This window comes from Pelophylax lessonae, assembly GCF_965119305.1.
Source record: "Pelophylax lessonae genome assembly, chromosome: 3".
In the NCBI taxonomy this organism is placed as follows: domain Eukaryota; kingdom Metazoa; phylum Chordata; class Amphibia; order Anura; family Ranidae; genus Pelophylax; species Pelophylax lessonae.
The window spans coordinates 687457712-687481464 of NC_138770.1; the positions used below are offsets into that span (position 1 = coordinate 687457712).

A 23753-nucleotide genomic window follows, 5' to 3' on the forward strand; every position below is an offset into this window, starting at 1 on the left:
AGGACTCCAATGTTCCTCCATGTCACACCCTAGGACCCACATGTGCCTCCATGTCACACCCTAGGACCCCAATGTTCCTCCATATCACATCCAGTGCCCCCTATATTCCTCCATGTCACACCCTAGGACCCCAATGTTCCTCCACGTCACACCCTAGGACCCCAATGTTCCTCCATGTCACACCCTAGGACCCCAATGTTCCTCCATGTCACACCCTAGGACCCCAATGTTCCTCCATATCACACCCAGTGCCCCCTATATTCCTCCATATCGCACCCAGTGCCCCCCATATTCCTCCATATCGCACCCAGTGCCCCCCCATATTCCTCCATATCACACCCAGTGCCCCCCATATTCTTCCATATCACACCCAGTGCCCCCTATATTCCTCCATATCACACCCAGTGCCCCCCATATTCCTCCATATCACACCCAGTGCCCCCTATATTCCTCCATATCACACCCAGTGCCCCCTATATTCCTCCATATCACACCCAGTGCCCCCCATATTCCTCCATATCACACCCAGTGCCCCCTATATTCCTCCATATCACACCCAGTGCCCCCCATATTCCTCCATATCACACCCAGTGCCCCCCATATTCCTCCATATCACACCCAGTGCCCCCTATATTCCTCCATATCACACCCAGTGCCCCCCCATATTCCTCCATATCACACCCAGTGCCCCCTATATTCCTCCATATCACACCCAGGGACCGCAATGTTCCTCTGTGTCACACCCTAGGACCCAATGTTCCTCCATGTCACACCCTAGGACCCCAATGTTCCTCCATGTCACACCCTAGGACCCCACTGTTCCTCCATGTCACACCCTAGGACCCCAATGTTCCTCCACCTCACACCCTAGGACCCCAATGTTCCTCCATGTCACACCCTAGGACCCCAATGTTCCTCCATGTCACACCCTAGGACCCCAATGTTCCTCCATATCACATCCAGTGCCCCCTATATTCCTCCATATCACACCCAGTGCCCCCTATATTCCTCCATATCACACCCAGTGCCCCTATATTCCTCCATATCACACCCAGTGCCCCCTATATTCCTCCATATCACACCCAGTGCCCCCTATATTCCTCCATATCACACCCAGTGCCCCCCATATTCCTCCATATCACACCCAGTGCCCCCCATATTCCTCCATATCACACCCAGTGCCCCCCATATTCCTCCATATCACACCCAGTGCCCCCCATATTCCTCCATATCACACCCAGTGCCCCCCATATTCCTCCATATCACACCCAGTGCCCCCCATATTCCTCCATATCACACCCAATGCCCCCTATATTCCTCCATATCACACCCAGTGCCCCCTATATTCCTCCATATCACACCCAGTGCCCCCTATATTCCTCCATATCACACCCAGTGCCCCCCCATATTCCTCCATATCACACCCAGTGCCCCTATATTCCTCCATATCACACCCAGGGTCCCCATATTTCTCCACATCACACCCAGGGACCGCGATGTTCCTCTATGTCATGTTTTCATTCCTAGTGACCCCCATATTCCTCCATATCACACCCAGAGACCGTGATGTTCCTCCATATCACACCCTAGGACCCCAATGTTCCTCCATGTCACACCCTAGGACCCCAATCTTCCTCCATGTCACACCCTAGGACCCCAATCTTCCTCCATGTCATTCTGTCATAACCAGTGACCCCCATATTCCTCCGTATCACGCCCAGGGACCGCAATATTCCACCATGTCACATCCTAGGACCCCAATGTTCCTCTATGTCATGCTGTCATACCTACTGACCCCGATGTTCCTCCATGTCACACCATGGGACCCCAATGTTCCTCTATGTCATGCTGTCCTACCCAGTGACCCCAATGTTCCTCCATGTCACACCATGGGACCCCGATGTTCCTCCATGTCATACACAGGGATCCCGATGTTTCTCTATGTCACACCTGGGGACCCTGATGTTCCTCCATGTCACACCTGGGGACCCCAATTTCCCATGGCACAACTGGTGACCCCCAACCCCTGTTACACCCAGTGACCCCAATCCCCCATGGCACAACTGGTGACCCCCAACCCCTGTTACACCCAGGGACCCCAATTCCCCATGGCACAACTGGTGACCCCCAACCCCTGTTACACCCAGTGACCCCAATCCCCCATGTCACACCTAGTGACCCTGATTCCCTTTCACACGAGGGATCCTCCAAGTCACACTTAGGGACCCTGATCCCCTCTTCTGGAGACACTCACCCCCCAGAGCAGTATGAAGAGAGTGTCCCGCACTCTGCCCTCCTTCACCATTATCCTGCTGATTCCTTCTTCTAGAATGCTCCTCCTAGTTCTGCCACTGCCTCAGACACCCTGAAATCTTCCTCTGTCCCTTCTTCCTTCCCCACTACCACCCCTCCCCTCTGCTCACTCATTCATGATGGAGAGAGAGTGCCGGCCCGTGGCTGCGCCCCTTAGTCGCAGTGCATCCTAGGTGGCTGCCTAGTTTGCCTAGTGGAAGCTCTGGCCACAGATCCTCCTCAACCTTACAGTAAGTTCTAAGAACCTTCACCCCAACGAAAGACAAAGTAGAGTGTTGGGCCTTCCCTACCATCCAGCTATTGGATGAAACAGAGAACATTCGGGGACACAACCTGCAACAAAATACCTTTCTTTTAGTAAAATTGGGGAAGATTAGAAACTGTCACATTATTATTACTCCAAAGACCAACATTCCTCCTCCTTCCTGGCCTGCTGTCTCTTCGGTGAGGATGGGGCGGAGTCCATTTTCCTAAATGTGGGGGTGCAGGTTCCTGGAGCAGGTTTTGGGAGATTGTAGGGGTGTTCACTGAAGGGTAAGGGTACCGACAATCGGCGATGTTGGTTACATTTAGGTTCAAGTGTATCCAAACCAAAGACTACAAATGTCATAAGTTGCAGATTGCCGTCCTCAGACCAGTCCTCAGATGTGGTGGCTGCACAATATCACACTTCCTGTCCAAGGGTGACAACGCTCACTCTCCCGCATCAATTGAGCAGCAACGTTGTCACTCTTGGACAGGAAGCGTGATAGGACTACAGAACACCTTCCCATCTCCTTTTCTCAATCACATGGGGGAAGGTTGTAGGAGATTGTACCCAAGAACTCAGTAATCACACAAGAATGCTTCCATTTTATCTATATTGTAGGAATGGACTTTTCACAGAAATAAGGCAATTTACAGCATTGGCACCACATATGTGGTCATACACTTCTTCAGGCAGAAGAGGGCGCTGTTTATCCCCAAGGCACTTTCCAATGGTAACATTACAGCAGTGGTCTCCAAACTGCAGCCTGGGGATTGGATGATGCCCCTTGCTTGCTTTTATCCAGCCCTTGGATCATTATTACCCTGACATTGGGGCGCAGTTCCTGACACCAACACTGACTGAGAATGGGGCACTACTCCTCTCACTGACACCAATGATAGGGCACTATTCCTCCCACTGACACCAATAATGGGGCACTATTCCTCCCACTGACACCAATGATGGGGCACTATTCCTCCCACTGATACCAATGATGGGACAATATTCCTCCCACTGACACCAATGATGGGACACTATTCCTCCCACTGACACCAATGATGGGGCACTATTCCTCCCACTGATACCAATGATGGGACACTATTCCTCCCACTGATACCAATGATGGGGCAATATTCCTCCCACTGACACCAATGATGGGGCAATATTCCTCCCACTGACACCAATGATGGAGTACTATTCCTCCCACTGACACCAATGATGGGGCACTATTCCTCCCACTGACACCAATGATGGGGCACTATTTTTCCCACTGACACCAATGATGGGGCACTATTCCTCCCACTGACACCAATGATGGGGCACTATTCCTCCCACTGACACCAATGATGGGGCACTATTTTTCCCACTGACACCAATGATGGGACAATATTCCTCCCACTGACACCAATGATGGGACAATATTCCTCCCACTGACACCAATGATGGGGCACTATTTCCCCCACTGACACCAATGATGGGGCACTATTCCTCCCACTGATACCAATGATGGGACAATATTCCTCCCACTGACACCAATGATGGGGCACTATTTTTCCCGCTGACACCAATGATGGGACAATATTCCTCCCACTGACACCAATGATGGGGCACTATTCCTCCCACCGATACCAATGATGGGACACTATTCCTCCCACTGATACCAATGATGGGGCACTATTCCTCCCACTGACACCAATGATGGGGCACTATTCCTCCCACTGACACCAATGATGGGGCACTATTCCCCCCACTGACACCAATGATGGGACACTATTCCTCCCACTGACACCAATGATGGGGCACTATTCCTCACACTGACACCAATGATGGGGCACTATTCCTCCCACTGACACCAATGATGGGACACTATTCCTCCCACTGACACCAATGATGGGACACTATTCCTCCCACTGACACCAATGATGGGACACTATTCCTCCCACTGACACCAATGATGGGGCACTATTCCTCCCACTGACACCAATGATGGGGCACTATTCCTCCCACTGACACCAATGATGGGGCACTATTCCTCCCACTGACACCATTCTGAGCACCATTGTATGGAGGACATTGTATGGAGGACATTGTATGGAGGACATTGTTCCCACTGGGCCACCAATTAATTAATTTTAGCATGGGTTCCCTCAGATCTCATCAATTATTTTAAAGGTTCCTCTGGGGTAAAAAGGTTGAAAATGCTGACTTAGGTGAACAGGGTGGGGCTTTCAATGGGATTCACGTTTATTGCTGACTAATAGGACTTTCCTTCTAAGCTAACATTCTGTTTATTTCCTACGCCAGCCAAGTTTAGAGCCCCCATTGCTGTGTACTGCGGCAGCGTTCCCAAGATGAAACCAGGATTCGGGTCTCTACACAATGGGGATTCCAACCTACAGCTGTATGGAAACCGCTGGGCTGGAGCCGACCCAGGTCTGTACAATGATCAGGAGATATATGGAGGTCTGTACAATGATCAGGAGATATATGGAGGTCTGTACAATGATCAGGAGATATATGGAGGTCTGTACAATGATCAGGAGATATATAGAGGTCTGTACAATGATCAGGAGATATATAGAGGTCTGTACAATGATCAGGAGATATATGGAGGTCTGTACAATGATCAGGAGATATATAGAGGTCTGTACAATGATCAGGAGATATATGGAGGTCTGTACAATGATCAGGAGATATATGGAGGTCTGTACAATGATGGGAGATATATGGAGGTCTGTACAATGATCAGGAGATATGTGGAGGTCTGTACAATGATCAGGAGATATATGGAGGTCTGTACAATGATCAGGAGATATATGGAGGTCTGTACAATGATGGGAGATATATGGAGGTCTGTACAATGATCAGGAGATATATGGAGGTCTGTACAATGATCAGGAGATATATGGAGGTCTGTACAATGATCAGGAGAGATGTGGAGGTCTGTACAATGATCAGGAGATATGTGGAGGTCTGTACAATGATCAGGAGATATGTGGAGGTCTGTACAATGATCAGGAGAGATGTGGAGGTCTGTACAATGATCAGGAGATATATGGAGGTCTGTACAATGATCAGGAGATATATAGAGGTCTGTACAATGATCAGGAGAGATATGGAGGTCTGTACAATGATGGGAGATATATGGAGGTCTGTACAATGATCAGGAGATATATGGAGGTCTGTACAATGATCAGGAGATATATGGAGGTCTGTACAATGATCAGGAGATATATGGAGGTCTGTACAATGATCAGGAGATATATGGAGGTCTGTACAATGATCAGGAGATATATAGAGGTCTGTACAATGATCAGGAGAGATATGGAGGTCTGTACAATGATGGGAGATATATGGAGGTCTGTACAATGATCAGGAGATATGTGGAGGTCTGTACAATGATCAGGAGATATATGGAGGTCTGTACAATGATCAGGAGATATATGGAGGTCTGTACAATGATCAGGAGAGATGTGGAGGTCTGTACAATGATCAGGAGATATGTGGAGGTCTGTACAATGATCAGGAGAGATGTGGAGGTCTGTACAATGATCAGGAGATATATGGAGGTCTGTACAATGATCAGGAGATATATGGAGGTCTGTACAATGATCAGGAGATATATAGAGGTCTGTACAATGATCAGGAGAGATATGGAGGTCTGTACAATGATGGGAGATATATGGAGGTCTGTACAATGATCAGGAGATATATGGAGGTCTGTACAATGATCAGGAGATATATGGAGGTCTGTACAATGATCAGGAGATATATGGAGGTCTGTACAATGATCAGGAGATATATGGAGGTCTGTACAATGATCAGGAGATATATAGAGGTCTGTACAATGATCAGGAGAGATATGGAGGTCTGTACAATGATGGGAGATATATGGAGGTCTGTACAATGATCAGGAGATATGTGGAGGTCTTTACAATGATCAGGAGATATATGGAGGTCTGTACAATGATCAGGAGATATATGGAGGTCTGTACAATGATCAGGAGAGATGTGGAGGTCTGTACAATGATCAGGAGATATGTGGAGGTCTGTACAATGATCAGGAGAGATGTGGAGGTCTGTACAATGATCAGGAGATATATGGAGGTCTGTACAATGATCAGGAGATATATGGAGGTCTGTACAATGATCAGGAGATATATAGAGGTCTGTACAATGATCAGGAGAGATATGGAGGTCTGTACAATGATGGGAGATATATGGAGGTCTGTACAATGATCAGGAGATATATGGAGGTCTGTACAATGATCAGGAGATATATGGAGGTCTGTACAATGATCAGGAGATATATGGAGGTCTGTACAATGATCAGGAGATATATGGAGGTCTGTACAATGATCAGGAGATATATAGAGGTCTGTACAATGATCAGGAGAGATATGGAGGTCTGTACAATGATGGGAGATATATGGAGGTCTGTACAATGATCAGGAGATATGTGGAGGTCTGTACAATGATCAGGAGATATATGGAGGTCTGTACAATGATCAGGAGATATATGGAGGTCTGTACAATGATCAGGAGATATATAGAGGTCTGTACAATGATCAGGAGATATATGGAGGTCTGTACAATGATCAGGAGATATGTGGAGGTCTGTACAATGATCAGGAGATATATGGAGGTCTGTACAATGATCAGGAGATATATGGAGGTCTGTACAATGATCAGGAGATATATAGAGGTCTGTACAATGATCAGGAGATATATGGAGGTCTGTACAATGATCAGGAGATATATGGAGGTCTGTACAATGATGGGAGATATATGGAGGTCTGTACAATGATCAGGAGATATGTGGAGGTCTGTACAATGATCAGGAGATATATGGAGGTCTGTACAATGATCAGGAGATATATGGAGGTCTGTACAATGATGGGAGATATATGGAGGTCTGTACAATGATCAGGAGATATATGGAGGTCTGTACAATGATCAGGAGATATATGGAGGTCTGTACAATGATCAGGAGATATATGGAGGTCTGTACAATGATCAGGAGATATATGGAGGTCTGTACAATGATGGGAGATATATGGAGGTCTGTACAATGATCAGGAGATATATGGAGGTCTGTACAATGATCAGGAGATATATGGAGGTCTGTACAATGATCAGGAGAGATGTGGAGGTCTGTACAATGATCAGGAGATATGTGGAGGTCTGTACAATGATCAGGAGATATGTGGAGGTCTGTACAATGATCAGGAGAGATGTGGAGGTCTGTACAATGATCAGGAGATATATGGAGGTCTGTACAATGATCAGGAGATATATGGAGGTCTGTACAATGATCAGGAGAGATATGGAGGTCTGTACAATGATGGGAGATATATGGAGGTCTGTACAATGATCAGGAGATATATGGAGGTCTGTACAATGATCAGGAGATATATGGAGGTCTGTACAATGATCAGGAGATATATGGAGGTCTGTACAATGATCAGGAGATATATGGAGGTCTGTACAATGATCAGGAGATATATAGAGGTCTGTACAATGATCAGGAGAGATATGGAGGTCTGTACAATGATGGGAGATATATGGAGGTCTGTACAATGATCAGGAGATATGTGGAGGTCTGTACAATGATCAGGAGATATATGGAGGTCTGTACAATGATCAGGAGATATATGGAGGTCTGTACAATGATCAGGAGAGATGTGGAGGTCTGTACAATGATCAGGAGATATGTGGAGGTCTGTACAATGATCAGGAGAGATGTGGAGGTCTGTACAATGATCAGGAGATATATGGAGGTCTGTACAATGATCAGGAGATATATGGAGGTCTGTACAATGATCAGGAGATATATAGAGGTCTGTACAATGATCAGGAGAGATATGGAGGTCTGTACAATGATGGGAGATATATGGAGGTCTGTACAATGATCAGGAGATATATGGAGGTCTGTACAATGATCAGGAGATATATGGAGGTCTGTACAATGATCAGGAGATATATGGAGGTCTGTACAATGATCAGGAGATATATGGAGGTCTGTACAATGATCAGGAGATATATAGAGGTCTGTACAATGATCAGGAGAGATATGGAGGTCTGTACAATGATGGGAGATATATGGAGGTCTGTACAATGATCAGGAGATATGTGGAGGTCTGTACAATGATCAGGAGATATATGGAGGTCTGTACAATGATCAGGAGATATATGGAGGTCTGTACAATGATCAGGAGAGATGTGGAGGTCTGTACAATGATCAGGAGATATGTGGAGGTCTGTACAATGATCAGGAGATATATGGAGGTCTGTACAATGATCAGGAGATATGTGGAGGTCTGTACAATGATCAGGAGATATATGGAGGTCTGTACAATGATCAGGAGATATGTGGAGGTCTGTACAATGATCAGGAGATATATGGAGGTCTGTACAATGATCAGGAGATATATGGAGGTCTGTACAATGATGGGAGATATGTGGAGGTCTGTACAATGATCAGGAGATATATGGAGGTCTGTACAATGATGGGAGATATATGGAGGTCTGTACAATGATCAGGAGATATATGGAGGTCTGTACAATGATGGGAGATATATGGAGGTCTGTACAATGATCAGGAGATATGTGGAGGTCTGTACAATGATGGGAGATATATGGAGGTCTGTACAATGATCAGGAGATATATAGAGGTCTGTACAATGATCAGGAGATATATGGAGGTCTGTACAATGATCAGGAGATATATGGAGGTCTGTACAATGATGGGAGATATATGGAGGTCTGTACAATGATCAGGAGATATATAGAGGTCTGTACAATGATCAGGAGATATATGGAGGTCTGTACAATGATCAGGAGAGATGTGGAGGTCTGTACAATGATCAGGAGATATATGGAGGTCTGTACAATGATCAGGAGATATGTGGAGGTCTGTACAATGATCAGGAGATATATGGAGGTCTGTACAATGATGGGAGATATATGGAGGTCTGTACAATGATCAGGAGATATATGGAGGTCTGTACAATGATCAGGAGATATATAGAGGTCTGTACAATGATCAGGAGATATATGGAGGTCTGTACAATGATGGGAGATATATGGAGGTCTGTACAATGATCAGGAGATATATGGAGGTCTGTACAATGATCAGGAGATATATGGAGGTCTGTACAATGATCAGGAGATATATGGAGGTCTGTACAATGATCAGGAGATATGTGGAGGTCTGTACAATGATCAGGAGATATATGGATCTGGAGTGTTATGGATACGTTGTTTTATAGTTTCTTAGTTTTCACCAAGCAGTGTTACATAATGGAACACAAAGGTTCATTGAACTTTCTTTATGATCTCCAGCTGTTCTACAGCCCTCCTTGAGCCTCCAGATGAAGAGGTCCTATTTGTGGGGTGGAGACGACCTTCAGACCGACATCCTCCCTCCACCGCTGGACTTGGAGGGTAAAAGTGACCCCCTTTTTAAGAACCAGAGGCATGAGGAGGTGGACAGCGCCGCCCTGGAGACAGCCCGGCTGAAGGACAAGCTGAAACGGAAGATGTCTGAAAGCTCCAGCGCCAGAGGAGGTGAGACCAACCGATACCCTGAAACAATAAAAAAATGTGAGTGTGCACAGCTGAATCCTAAAAGGAGACCTGTACTGAGAGGTGAGAATGCTCGGTCCCTGGCTGTACTGAGAGGTGAGAATGCTCAGCCCCTGGCTGTACTGAGAGGTGAGAATGCTCAGTCCCTGGCTGTACTGAGGCACCATCCCGGAAGAAGCATGCATATTATAAAGTCAAAGCCAAGTTAAAACTCCTGGTCAGTGGACTTCTTCAGGGTTGTCAGAGTATTGAAGGGCAATGGACCAGATTGACAGTCAGCATTTTCCAAGGAGAGGTCAGCAATTCAGCAATGGCCTTCTCCTTATACCTCCAGTACAGGTCTCCTTACCCACTTGTCCACCAGCGCTGTTTCTAGGAATTTTAAAAGTACCCCCCCCCCAAGTTCCACTCCCCAACCCGACTACCCCAACCATATCGCCTAGGCTCCTCCTACTGCTGCTGTGGGCTTGGAGTGCAATGGGCAAAGGAAGGGAAATGAAGACTTCTTCAGGGTTCTAAAAATATTGAAGGGCAATGGACCAGATTGAGAGCCAGCATTTTCCAAGAAGAGGTCAGCAATGGCCTTCTCCTTATACCTCCATTACAGGTCTCCTTACCCACTTGTCCACTAGTGCAGTTTATAAATGTTGGCTGGTAGTAAGGGAGTGTAGATTTGAGTATGCGCTACCAGATAGCAGTATTACTGGGCGCTAAATTAGTAGAAAAAGTGCCACATCCTAAATGTTTAGAATTGGAAATGGTTGGGAAAATATGGACTTTATAGGCCCTGGTTAATTAAAAATTATCATTTTTATTGATTGACAATTAAAGGAAGGGAAGAAAAAGAAAAAAAAACCATAGACATAGAAAACATGACTTGCCTGGCATAGGCATATATGACAGTAGTTCAACAACCACAAAATAGATGCAGAGATATGCAAAATGATTCAGATACAATTTATAACTGAATGTATACGTCACATCATATAGGTCTCATAGACCATGACAAAAACTTGTACTGTCGTCCCTGAGGTCCCCTTGTGTGACATCTGATTTGTAGATGGTTTATGCAGCCAGAATGCTCTACATGTTTCACTTAGAACACAGCTTCTTCTGGAGCTACTGGTACATATATTCTGGATATGTCCAAATAATGGTTCAACAAGAGCCAATAAAGTAAAAAGAGGTAACGAGGAGGTGGAGTATGATGCCAAAATTGTCCAATGAGCTGGTAATAAGTGGCGGTGGTTCGCCATCCGGGGAGGATTGGAGATGCGTTGTCCGGAGCCTGTCTGGTACTGATTTCAAGGTATCCGTGCTTGTATATGGACTAATGGGCTTATTCATCTCTAGGCCTGCATACCTAGTTCATATATGACTGGGTGGTTTAATCAAACCAATGCAGTTTCCTTATAAACACTTATTACCAGCTCCTTGGACAATTTTGGCATCATACTCAACCTCCTCGTTACCTCTTTTTACTTTATTGGCTCTTGTTGAACCATTATTTGGACATATCAACAGCGCTGGTGTTCCCACTAGGTGAACTAGGCAGCCGCCGAGGGCGCACTGCCGCCTGGGGGCACATTTCTGTCCAGACTTCACCGAACCGCTGAATCAGATTGTGTCACTTACTGTTCAGACCCGTTGTAATCTAATAGACCCTGAATGTCTAATAAAGAGTACCTGTCACCTATATGCTATCATATAGGAGGTTATTGGTCCTCTATGTAATGGCAATAAAAGTTATGTCAAAAAAATAAAATATATTTATTTTTTTAAACATTTAAGAAGACCCATGAAAAAAAAAAACATTTTAAAGCCCCCCCCCCCCCCCTACACACTCACACATACAAAAATGCATGCAATTGCCCTATCCATGTTATGTACACATTGGAGTGAGAGCAATAATTCTAGCATCAGAACCCCCACATGACACTAACCTGATGTCCTGTAGGGGGCTTTTAAAGTGTTGCCTATGAAAAATATAGGGAACTGAAGTTTTTCGACATTTCATGGGTGCACACATGCAAAGACCCTATAGGACATCAGTTTAGTGCTATGCAGGAGTTCTGGTGCTACAGTAAATAAATTAATTTAGATTTTTTTTTTTGGGGGGGGGGGGGGGGGCGCAAGTAGCTGGCCTTGCCTAGGGCGCAAAATAGTCTAGCACCAGCCCTGCATATCCAGAATATATGTACCAGTAGCTCCAGAAGAAGCTGTGTTCTAAGCGAGACATGTAGAGCATTCTGGCTGCATAAACCATCTACAAATCAGATGTCACACAAGGGGACCTCAGGGACGACAGAGCAAGTTTTTGTCATGGTCTATGAGACCTATATGATGTGATGTATACATTCAGTTATAAATTGTATCTAAATCATTTTGCATATCTCTGCATCTATTTTGTGGTTGTTGAACTACTGTCATATATGCCTATGCCAGGCAAGTCATGTTTTCTATGTCTATGGTTTTTTTTTCTTTTTCTTCCCTTCTTTTAATTGTCAATCAATAAAAATTATAATTTTGAATTAACCAGTGCCTATAAAGTCCATATTTTCCCAACTATTTCCAGTAAGGGAGTTTAAACACTGGGGCTCTGCTTACACCTGTCATCTGGTTGTTGGCTGTCTGGTGGAAGCAGCCTGGTCACTTCCATTATATATCTACCCCCAAGTACCACTCCCCAACCCGACTACTCCCACCATATCCCCCAGGCTCAGCTACTGCTATATACTATATATCTACCCCCAAGTACCACTCCCCAACCCGACTACTCCCACCATATCCCCCAGGCTCAGCTACTGCTATATACTATATACTTATCCCCAAGTACCACTCCCCAACCCGACTACTCCCACCATATCCCCCAGGCTCAGCTACTGCTATATACTATATATCTACCCCCAAGTACCACTCCCCAACCCGACTACTCCCACCATATCCCCCAGGCTCAGCTACTGCTATATACTATATATCTACCCCCAAGTACCACTCCCCAACCCGACTACTCCCACCATATCCCCCAGGCTCAGCTACTGCTATATACTATATATCTATCCCCAAGTACCACTCCCCAACCCGACTACTCCCACCATATCCCCCAGGCTCAGCTACTGCTATATACTATATATCTACCCCCAAGTACCACTCCCCAACCCGACTACTCCCACCATATCCCCCAGGCTCAGCTACTGCTATATACTATATACCTACCCCCAAGTACCACTCCCCAACCCGACTACTCCCACCATATCCCCCAGGCTCAGCTACTGCTATATACTATATACCTACCCCCAAGTACCACTCCCCAACCCGACTACTCCCACCATATCCCCCAGGCTCAGCTACTGCTATATACTATATACCTACCCCCAAGTACCACTCCCCAACCCGACTACTCCCACCATATCCCCCAGGCTCAGCTACTGCTATATACTATATACCTACCCCCAAGTACCACTCCCCAACCCGACTACTCCCACCATATCCCCCAGGCTCAGCTACTGCTATATACTATATACCTACCCCCAAGTACCACTCCCCAACCCGACTACTCCCACCATATCCCCCAGGCTCAGCTACTGCTATATACTATATACTTATCCCCAAGTACCACTCCCCAACCCGACTACTCCCACCATATCCCCCAGGCTCAGCTACTGCTATATACTATATACCTACCCCCAAGTACCACTCCCCAACCCGACTACTCCCACCATATCCCCCAGGCTCAGCTACTGCTATATACTATATACCTACCCCCAAGTACCACTCCCCAACCCGACTACTCCCACCATATCCCCCAGGCTCAGCTACTGCTATATACTATATACCTACCCCCAAGTACCACTCCCCAACCCGACTACTCCCACCATATCCCCCAGGCTCAGCTACTGCTATATACTATATACCTACCCCCAAGTACCACTCCCCAACCCGACTACTCCCACCATATCCCCCAGGCTCAGCTACTGCTATATACTATATATCTATCCCCAAGTACCACTCCCCAACCCGACTACTCCCACCATATCCCCCAGGCTCAGCTACTGCTATATACTATATACCTATCCCCAAGTACCACTCCCCAACCTGACTACCCCCACCATATCCCCCAGGCTCAGCTACTGCTATATACTATATACCTATCCCCAAGTACCACTCCCCAACCCGACTACCCCCACCATATCCCCCAGGCTCAGCTACTGCTATATACTATATACCTATCCCCAAGTACCACTCCCCAACCTGACTACCCCCACCATATCCCCCAGGCTCAGCTACTGCTATATACTATATACTTATCCCCAAGTACCACTCCCCAACCCGACTACTCCCACCATATCCCCCAGGCTCGGCTACTGCTCCTGTGGGGTTGGAGTGCAATGGGCAATGGAAGGACAATGAAGAATTCTTTAGGGTTCTCAAAATATTGAAGGTCAATGGACCAGATTGACAGCCAGCATTTTCCAAGGAGAGGTCAGCAATGGCCTTCTCCTTCTACCTCCAGTACAGGTCTCCTTACCCCCTTGTAAGCAGCGCCCCAGCGTTTAAACTCCCTTACTACCAGCCAACGTTTATAACCTGCACTAGTAGACATCTGTCATCTAATTGTTGGCTGTCTGGTGGAAGCAGCCTGGTCCCTTCAACTATATACCAACCCCCAAGTACCACCCCCCAACCTGACTACCCCCACCATATAGCCCAGGCTTTGCTTCTGCTCCTATGGGCATGGTGGGTTTTGGCTGGTGGAATGGAGGGTTTCCTCCCCTGGTGAGTGACCTGGAGGTGACAATCTGAACTTTATCAGCCTCAGTGGAGTCCACAGGTGACCACTGATATCTCTTTAAAGATGACCTCTCATTTCCACTGTGATGTCACATAGTGGACTAACAGCCCCCTAGGAGGGGGCAATAAAGTGTAAAAACTAGCAAATAATAAACACAAAAAAATGTTATGTCCCCCACTCATAAAGGGGTACACTGGGTGCACCTACATACCATAACTTACCGGGTATCACTACTCATACGGGAGGGAGAGCGATCGTCCTTGGGCCATCATCTATCACTGACTCTACGCTGGTGAAGGGTCTCAGAAATGTCACCTATGGACAATTTTGGGCACTGAAGTTTGTTGCCATTTCACAGGCGCACACAATTTCAAGGCTTGACATGTTTGGTATCTATTTACTCAATGCAACCTCATCTTTTATATTTTACAAAAAACAAATGGGTAAAATATTGATAAATCTGTTCTCTAATATTTTGTGACACAAAGAATTGCAACTGCCACCATTTTATTCCCCCGACTCTCCGCGTTTCAGAAAATACACTCACCGGCCACTTTATTAGGTACACCTGTTCAATTGCTTGGTAACACAAATTGCTAATCAGCCAATCACATGGCAGCAACTCAATGCATTTAGACATCTAGATGTGGTGAAGACGACTTGCTGAAGTTCAAACTAAGCATCAGAATGGGGAAGAAAGGGGATTGAATTGACTGAACGTGGATTGGTTGTTGGTGGCAGACGGGCTGCTCTGAGTATTTCTGGGATCTCTCGGGATTACAGAGAATGGTGAGAAAAAGAGAAAATATCCAGTGAGCGGCAGTTGTGTGGAGGAAAATGCCTTGTTGAGGTCAGATGAGAATGGGCAGACTGGTTCCAGATGATAGAAAGGCAACAGTAACTCAAATAACCACTCGTTACACCCAAGGTATGCAGAATACCATCTCTGAACACACAACACATCCAACCTTGAAGCAGATGGGTTACAGCAGCAGAAGACCACTCCGGGGGCCACTCCTGTCAGCTAAGAACAGGAAACTGAGACTACAATTGGCACAGATCACCAACATTGGAGAATAGAAGATTGGAAAATTGTTGCCTGGTCTGATGAGTCTGGAATTCAGCTGTGACATTCAGATGGAGGTCAGAATTTGGTGCATGAAACCATCCTGCCTTCTATCACCGGTTCAGGCTGGTGGTGTAATGGTGTGTGTATGGGAGGGGGGGTAACGGTTCAGGCTGGTGGTGGTGGTGTAATGGCGTGGGGGAGGGGGGGTTCACGGTTCAGGCTGGTGGTGGTGGTGGTGTACTGGTGTGGGGAGGGGGGGTAATGGTTCAGGCTGGTGGTGGTGTAATGGTGTGGGGGAGAAGGGGTAATGGTTCAGGCTGCCAGTGGTGGTGGTGGTGTAATGGTGTGGGGGAGGGGGGTAGACCGTTCAGGCTGGTGGTGGTGTAATGGTGTGGGGGAGGAGAGGGGGGTAATTGTTCAGGCTGGTGGTGGTGTAATGGTGTGGGGGAGGAGAGGGGGGTAATTGTTCAGGCTGGTGGTGGTGTAATGGTGTGGGGGAGAAGGGGTAATGGTTCAGGCTGCCAGTGGTGGTAGTGTAATGGTGTGGGGGAGGGAGGGGGGGGGGTTGACGGTTCAGGCTGGTGGTGGTGTGGGGGAGGGGGGTGTAATGGTTCCGGCTGGTGGTGGTAGTGTAATGGTGTGGGGGAAGGAGGGGGGTGGTAATGGTTCAGGCTGGTGGGGGAGGTGTAATGGAGGGGGGGGGGGTAATGGTTCAGGCTGGTGGTGGTGGTGTAATGGTGTGGGGGAGGGTGGGGGGGATCTTGGCACACTTTGGACCCCATTAGTGGTATAAACCCCACCCCCTCCCTGAGTATTGTTGCTGACCATGTCCATCCCTTTATGACTACAGTGTCCCCATCTTCTGATGGCTCCTCCCATCTTCTGATGGCTCCTCCCAGCAGGATAATGCACCATGTCACAAAGCTCCAATCATCTCACCACTGGTTTCTTCACCATGACAATGAGGTCACTGTCCTCCAATGGCCTCCACACTCACCACATCCCATCCAATAGAGCCCCTTTGGGATGTGGTGGAACGGGAGATTGGCATCATGGATGTGCAGCCGACAAATCTGCAGCAACTGCGTGATGCTATCATGTCACTATGGAGGAAAATCTCTGAGGAAAGTTTCCCGCACCTTGTTATATCTATGCCACCAAGAATGAACACAAAAGGGGGTCCAACCTGCTACTAGCAAGGTGTACCTAATAAAGTAGCCGGTGAGTGTATTGGGGGGTAAATGTTTGGGGGTTTTAACTAATCTTCAGGCCTAAAATGTGCATTTTAACAGAAAAAAATTGGCTCTGGTATAAAAGTGGTTAAAGTAATAATTATGTGCGGTTCAATGCCAGAGTCTCCATTCTTAGATATTATATTCAGGATGTACAATGTTACAAAGAGATGTAAATTGTTTCCGGTTGTCACCATGACAGCACCGACTGAGTTCATGAACTCTGTGAACACGCCTCTCAAACCCGCCGTTCCAAGGAGCGCCTCACAGAGGTTGATGACCGTCACAAAGCCTGTGCCTCCCATCCAGAAGAGTCCGACACCTCGCCTAGGGACCCCAGAGGAGGACGGCTTGAGGAGGAATGGACTGGAGAATGGGGACCCCATGGAAGGACAGACGGAGAAAACATTGGCTATTACAGAGGTAGGATGGCAATGACTGCACCAAACCCCGAATGACAATTCAACGCATTTCATCACCCAGAAGGAAATGAGAAATTCTTCCTGAATATAAAAAATATCTGTAACAGATCAACTGGCACCCCGACCGGGTACCTCCGTTGACGTGTGCTACTAGTGCTTCCCGAGACACTCCAAGCACTCCACCAGACACCACAACCACCTCAGACCCAACAAACCGCTGCAGCTTGGTTGGGGTCTCACTGTCTCCTACCTACCCTGGACCTATGACAAGGCTCCAGGTTCCAGTGGGTGAACCTCTCTTTCCCCAGAGAGTGAAGCAGGATCAGGAACAAGCTCTTACAAGAGCTTAGTGATTATTCAAGGGAGTATGGAGAGCATAGCAATCCCTTGTAGCAGATTCCCCCAATGAGAGACAGGACTCTAGATTGAGGGTGAAGTAGAACTCAAGGTTTAATGGTACAGCTGCTCTTTTATACAGTTTTCCCCCACAAGGTTACCGCCCAGGTGGACCTTATGGGGCACAGGACATGAAATTAGCGATCCAATAAAACAGTTGTACACTCAGCCACTGCCATACAGTGTACACAATCCCTCCCCTCTGCCTGATTACATTATACAGAAATAGAATTAACCTGAACTAATTATCTAGCCACCTGGACAGAACAATGTGAGGTCATTAACATTTAACAATGGAACAGACAGCCTTAACACAATACAAATCACACCTCAAAAGACAGACAATAGGACAAGAATGCCAATGACAGTCTGTCTGTCTCCTACATTGAAGTACATGGAATACACATCTACGTATTGCTATCATTATTTAGGAGTCAGACTTCATGGTAACAGGCTATAGGTCTCACAGTGTAAAGTGGGATTAAATCTTCATAGCTCTTAAGAGATATTGTTGATAAATATTACTGTCCCATTCTAAGTTATCCAAACCATATTCTCAGTGTCCCTTAAGTATCTGTCCCTCACTCCCAGTGATGGTGAATACCGTCACAGTATCATTTCAATCCATTTGTATGTTTGGATAGATTAGTGAAACATATTGATGTTTGTCCCAATGGAGAAACTAAAGAAAAATGATTTTAGAGAAAATTTCTAGTTTCCCTGAACAATTAATGGGGATGTTATATTAGAATTTTAGGTGCAATCATTTTTTTGTAAATATTCTTCACCGTGGACACGCAGATCATCCCGATTTCTTCTTCACTCCCCAGAACTCCCTGCAGTACGTGCGCTCCAGCGCAGAGAAGAAGCGGAAATCTCTTGGCGGGGTCCTCATACCGCCCATCTCCAAATCCTCCAGCTTTCCGGCAGATCAGATTCACAATGACAGCGCCCGGCATACTGAACATTCACCCAGGAGCGAGGCCACACACAAAAGGTGACTTCTCTCACCAAATTGGAATTTTAATTTTGCCTACTGATGTAGCGCCCTCCTAGGTAGGTGCTAGGAAAAGCATATTTGTGGCCCTGTCTGCTTATCAGGAGGGCCTGATCTATTAGTTTAGCCAGGGCCATCTTTAATATCGATTTGACCCTGGACAAACATGATCTTGGGCCCTCCCAAATCTACTTATCAACTATTTGTAGGCAGCGTGGGCTCAAGGGGCAGATACTTTTGGCCCCACAACAATGACTTGGCCCGGGGTGACTGCTCCTTGTGCCCTGCCTTAAAGACAGCCCTGAGTATAGCCTGTTATATGTTTCCAAGTGTGATTCACTGGGTCTGAGGGAGTGTCCCCACTGCAGCCAATGAGGGAGCTCATTGTACAGTGGAGGAAACCTATTGGTCGGTTCCAGTGGGAGGGCATTCCTGCAGTGCACCCTGGGATTGGACATCAATTGGAGGGGAGCATGTGACAGGGTATCTTTTGGCGGGAGCATCAGTCCCAGGAGGAGGTGACGGCTGTCTCTCCTCCTGTAAAGTGTGAAGGTGGTCCAGGCAGTCGGCCTAGGGACCGGAGGTTGAGCTGGGCTGCAAGGGATCCAGAGTTGCTGACCGAGTGGAGCTGCTGGGCAGACCTTCAGGAAAAACAGGGGTCTGCCTAGCAGAGGGGACCACTCCAGAGAGGTGAAAGGGGAGCCAGCTAACCAGGAGAGCATAGTAAAGGGGGTGCCAAGTAGTAAAGCCCTGAAGTTTGGGGAGCAAAGGGGGTGCCAGCAAGGGCCCTGAAGTGTTCAACAATACAGTTTGCATCAAAGACAGCTACCCTAGGATGGGGTACCTCAGAGGGTTTAAAGGACTTTTCCACAGTCAGGGGTGAAGTTCTAGTAACTGGCCTAGCCGAGGCCAGCATCAGTCAGCGTTAACCAGCATCAGTCAGCGTTATCCAGCATCAGTCAGCGTTATCCAGCATCAGTCAGCGTTATCCAGCATCAGTCAGCGTTATCCAGCATCAGTCAGTGTTAACCAGCATCAGTCAGGCGCTAATCAGCGCCAAGCAGCATTTTCAGTGTCCCTGCCTAATTGTGCATAGTTCAGTTGTTGGAGTATCCCACTTCTCCCTTCTCCTATCCAAGTTCTCAAATAAACCCTAAAAACCAAAGAAACCGGACTGGTTCTTGTCTGAGGTGCTCACACTTGAAAACCTGCTTAAAGGTACTGTGGTTGCTAGCAGTAACCCAGGGGGACCCACACTCAGCCGCTCCCTTGGGAGTAGTGCTACACTGAAAAAAGTCTTAGGCCCAGCAATCCGGCACGCCTGGCTTCTGATTGGTGAGTAGGCCGGTCTGAGAGTTCAACCCTATTTTTAAACCATTTTCTCACCAGCGACGTACCCATACAACCACGTGTGTAAAATATCACTAGATGAAAACTAAATAAATAGTTAATATTGTGATCCACTGCGCTTCAGGATATACAGGAAACAAGGCCCCCTTGAGTAAAGGTGGTATATAAATATGTTGCTGCTACTTAAATGAGTATAAATATAAAATAAAATTCACCAAAAAAGAACTGGCTCTTTAACTGGAATTTTAGTAGCGCAGGGATGGTGATGACCTCCCACTGAATCACACTGCCGATACAATGTAATTACTCAAAATACTGATAAGATGCATACATATGAGATAAATGAATAAAATCACATAAATTAAAGTCCATTAATAAAGTGCATAGAGCATATTAAGGTGAATTCATGAGGAGTCCAAAATGCAAAGTGCAGACATGCAGGATAAATGGTGTAAATTAAAGGACCACCCTTGCTTGCCAACACCTTCAGTGCCGGGACAGATGTCTGAAATTCAAACTCACCAAAAATCAATGCCTATCCACTCTCATGGATTAGGCAACTACAGCGTTAGACAAAACAGGAAGCTTCATCCAGATGACTGCCCTGTGCTGCAGACACTCCTCTCATGTAATGTATGCGGAAGATATAAACAGAAACACTTCCATAGCGTGATACCGTTTAAATAGCAAAATTTATTCAATAACTAAAAATATCACACTCACTTTTCCAAAAAACAAATACACATAGCTCTATTATGGGGATGAGGGCGCTGGTAACCCTGTCGTGATGTCCGCGGTGAAAGCCCAACTAAGCGGTCTCCAGACAGTCCTCTCCCTTGCTTGGATTACACATTGTGGACGCCGTATAACCACGTTCCGACGCGTTTCGTCATTTCCAACTTCGTCACGGGGGCATGGCTATATGGCACGGCTTGTCCATCTACATAGGAGACTCACGGCCCCCCATACAACCACTTAGCGGGAAGAATGTCCCTTACATTGGTGGTCAGTGAGAAGAATGTCCCTTACATTTGTGATCAGTGGGAAGAATGTCCCTTACATTGGTGGTCAGTGGGAAGAATGTCCCTTACATTGGTGGTCAGTGGGAAGAATGTCCCTTACATTGGTGGTCAGTGGGAAGAAGGAGGAGGACACACCCAAGGAGCTCTCTGTGAGATCCAGCCCTTTTCAAGCCTGGGCCTTGCTTGCTAGCTTGGCCCAGGAACAATGCCTGATCCTGGGGGAGGCCCTGGGAGGGATCCCCCTGATGACACGGGGCCTAGTGAGGAGGAGGTGGAGGACCTGTCTGTGGGTCCAGGCCCCGGTGAGAATGCGGATGTCTTCAGCCAGAAGGTTATCAATCGTTTTAGGGCGATTGGGAGAGCGGAAGAAAAACTTAAAGTTTTGAAGGCTGAACACAAATCCTTCAAAACCAAGTATTTCCAGGCCTGGAGTAAAAATCGCACAGCCATGAAGCCTGAGTTACAGGAATTGGAAGAAAAGGTAAAGGAACAATCTTTATTATTGGAAAGGCTGAAAGACAGAAGTGGAGCATTTAAAGAAAAGTTTGACAATGAGAGGCGATTTACCAGCCAGACATCAGCAAGTTCTATGGATCAGCAGCCTCAGTTAATGGATGACCAGGCTCCATCTGCCTCTGCACCTCTCCCCCCATGCCAGAACTGGGAATCACCAGCGGCAACCAGCCTGGGGGTTGAGAGTGGACATGGATCCCTGACATTCATCCAGGAGATGGAGTCACCCCTGAAAGCAGACAAGTTTGTCTTTTCTGATGATCCATCCGAAATCCCTGAGGATGGGCAGAGGAGATACAAGCCAGCAAAGCCAGTACTGGTGGAGAAATCCCAGTACATCATGCTGCCTTCCAGCATGTCTGCCCCACCTGCTGTAGTGCATGGTGTCCCAGGTGAGAAGGAGCTCTGCATACAGCTACCTATTGGAGATTCTGCTGTGGAGAAGCCCAGTGCAGACATGCAAGGAAAATCCCTGACCGAGGAATCCCCGGACCATCAGATGAATGTGGATGGACCTGCATTGAACACCCGAGGGATGGATTTTGCTGGTCTGGCTGAGACCAGTAGTCCCACAGCAAGCAAAATGGCTGCCAGCTCCAATGAACATGCTTCATGTTCACCTTAGCCTCCCAGTCTTCCAGTGCTGATTGACCAGCTGATTTCTGGTGGGGGAGGGGATCAACATGGAAGTGAAGTGGAAGCAGTTATGGAAGTCTCCTGCAATGTTTCACCTGTTGCTGTGTTAAAACAGAATGCTATTTCCACAGCTGAAAACCCTGTCCTAGTGGAAGAGAAGATGACAGCTGGAGTTCTTACCAGTGCAGCATCAACTATGGATTCTGCTGTGAAGACAACAGCAATAATAAATATCCCAGCAAGTATAAAAAATGACATTAATGTTAAAGCAATGAATGTGGTGGGTGGTGGTGAAGGGGTTAGTAATGCTGGGAAAAATAAAAATGACATTTCTCCTCCTGCTCAGCAGAGGAAAGATTCGATTGCACAGATCAATCCCGAATCTGTGCAATCGCTATCTGCTAAGTGTGTGTCAGATAATTTAAAACAAACTGATGGATTTTCTGCTGGGAGGAATGTTGGAAGCTATGCTTCAGCTTTGGGGAGTCGCACCAGGGTGGGTGGTGGGAATTCTGTTATTAGTCAAAATTCAGGGAGGTTTGGTGGGTATAGGAGAAGGAATGTGGTACAGTTGAGGTGGGTGGGGGATGGAACTCCACCAGTAAGGGGGAGGGTGGCTGAGTTGATTTTGGAAATGGGGTTTAAAGCCTGTGATATTTTTGCTTTAATTTGCCCAGTGGGGAGTTATGAATTTGATTTGTCGTTTGTAAAACCTGAAAGTTTGGATCTCTTCTGGGAGAGATTTAGGAGGTGCAAGGGCCTTCAGCAGTGGAGTGGTTTGGTGCCAAAAGTGATTTCAAGGCAGCCTCTGATAAAATCAGTGACCATTTTGGTGCGTAACGAATCCATACCAGAGGCTGATTTATTAGTATGGCTACGCCGATATGGCGAGGTCCTCACTCCACTGCGGAAGGTCCTTGATGAGCATGGGATATGGACAGGGGCCTGGACAGTGTCACTAAAATTGGGGGTGCTGGGCGATGTAGTTCAGCACCTTCCCTGCTCAGCCTTTCTGGGTAGGGATAGGCTGACCATTTTCTACCAAGGTCAGCCTAAGGTGTGTAATAAATGTGGTGATAAAGGCCACTTTGCATCGTCCTGCACCCACAAGAAGTGCTCACTGTGCCAGGATTTAGGCCATTTGGCCAGAGAATGCACCCAGATTCGGTGCAATTTG

At 46.9% G+C, this 23753-nt stretch overlaps 1 protein-coding gene across 1 annotated transcript in view; it reads left to right on the forward strand.

Moving 5' to 3' along the window:
- Positions 1-23753, forward strand: part of TOGARAM2 (TOG array regulator of axonemal microtubules 2) — a 181111-nt gene that overhangs the window by 85300 nt on the left and 72058 nt on the right. The window contains exons 3-6 of the mRNA XM_082251010.1: positions 4865-4993; positions 9905-10129; positions 17443-17663; positions 18889-19055. Coding sequence (XP_082107136.1) covers positions 4865-4993; positions 9905-10129; positions 17443-17663; positions 18889-19055 — 742 coding nt within the window. The remainder of the gene's footprint in view (positions 1-4864; positions 4994-9904; positions 10130-17442; positions 17664-18888; positions 19056-23753) is intronic.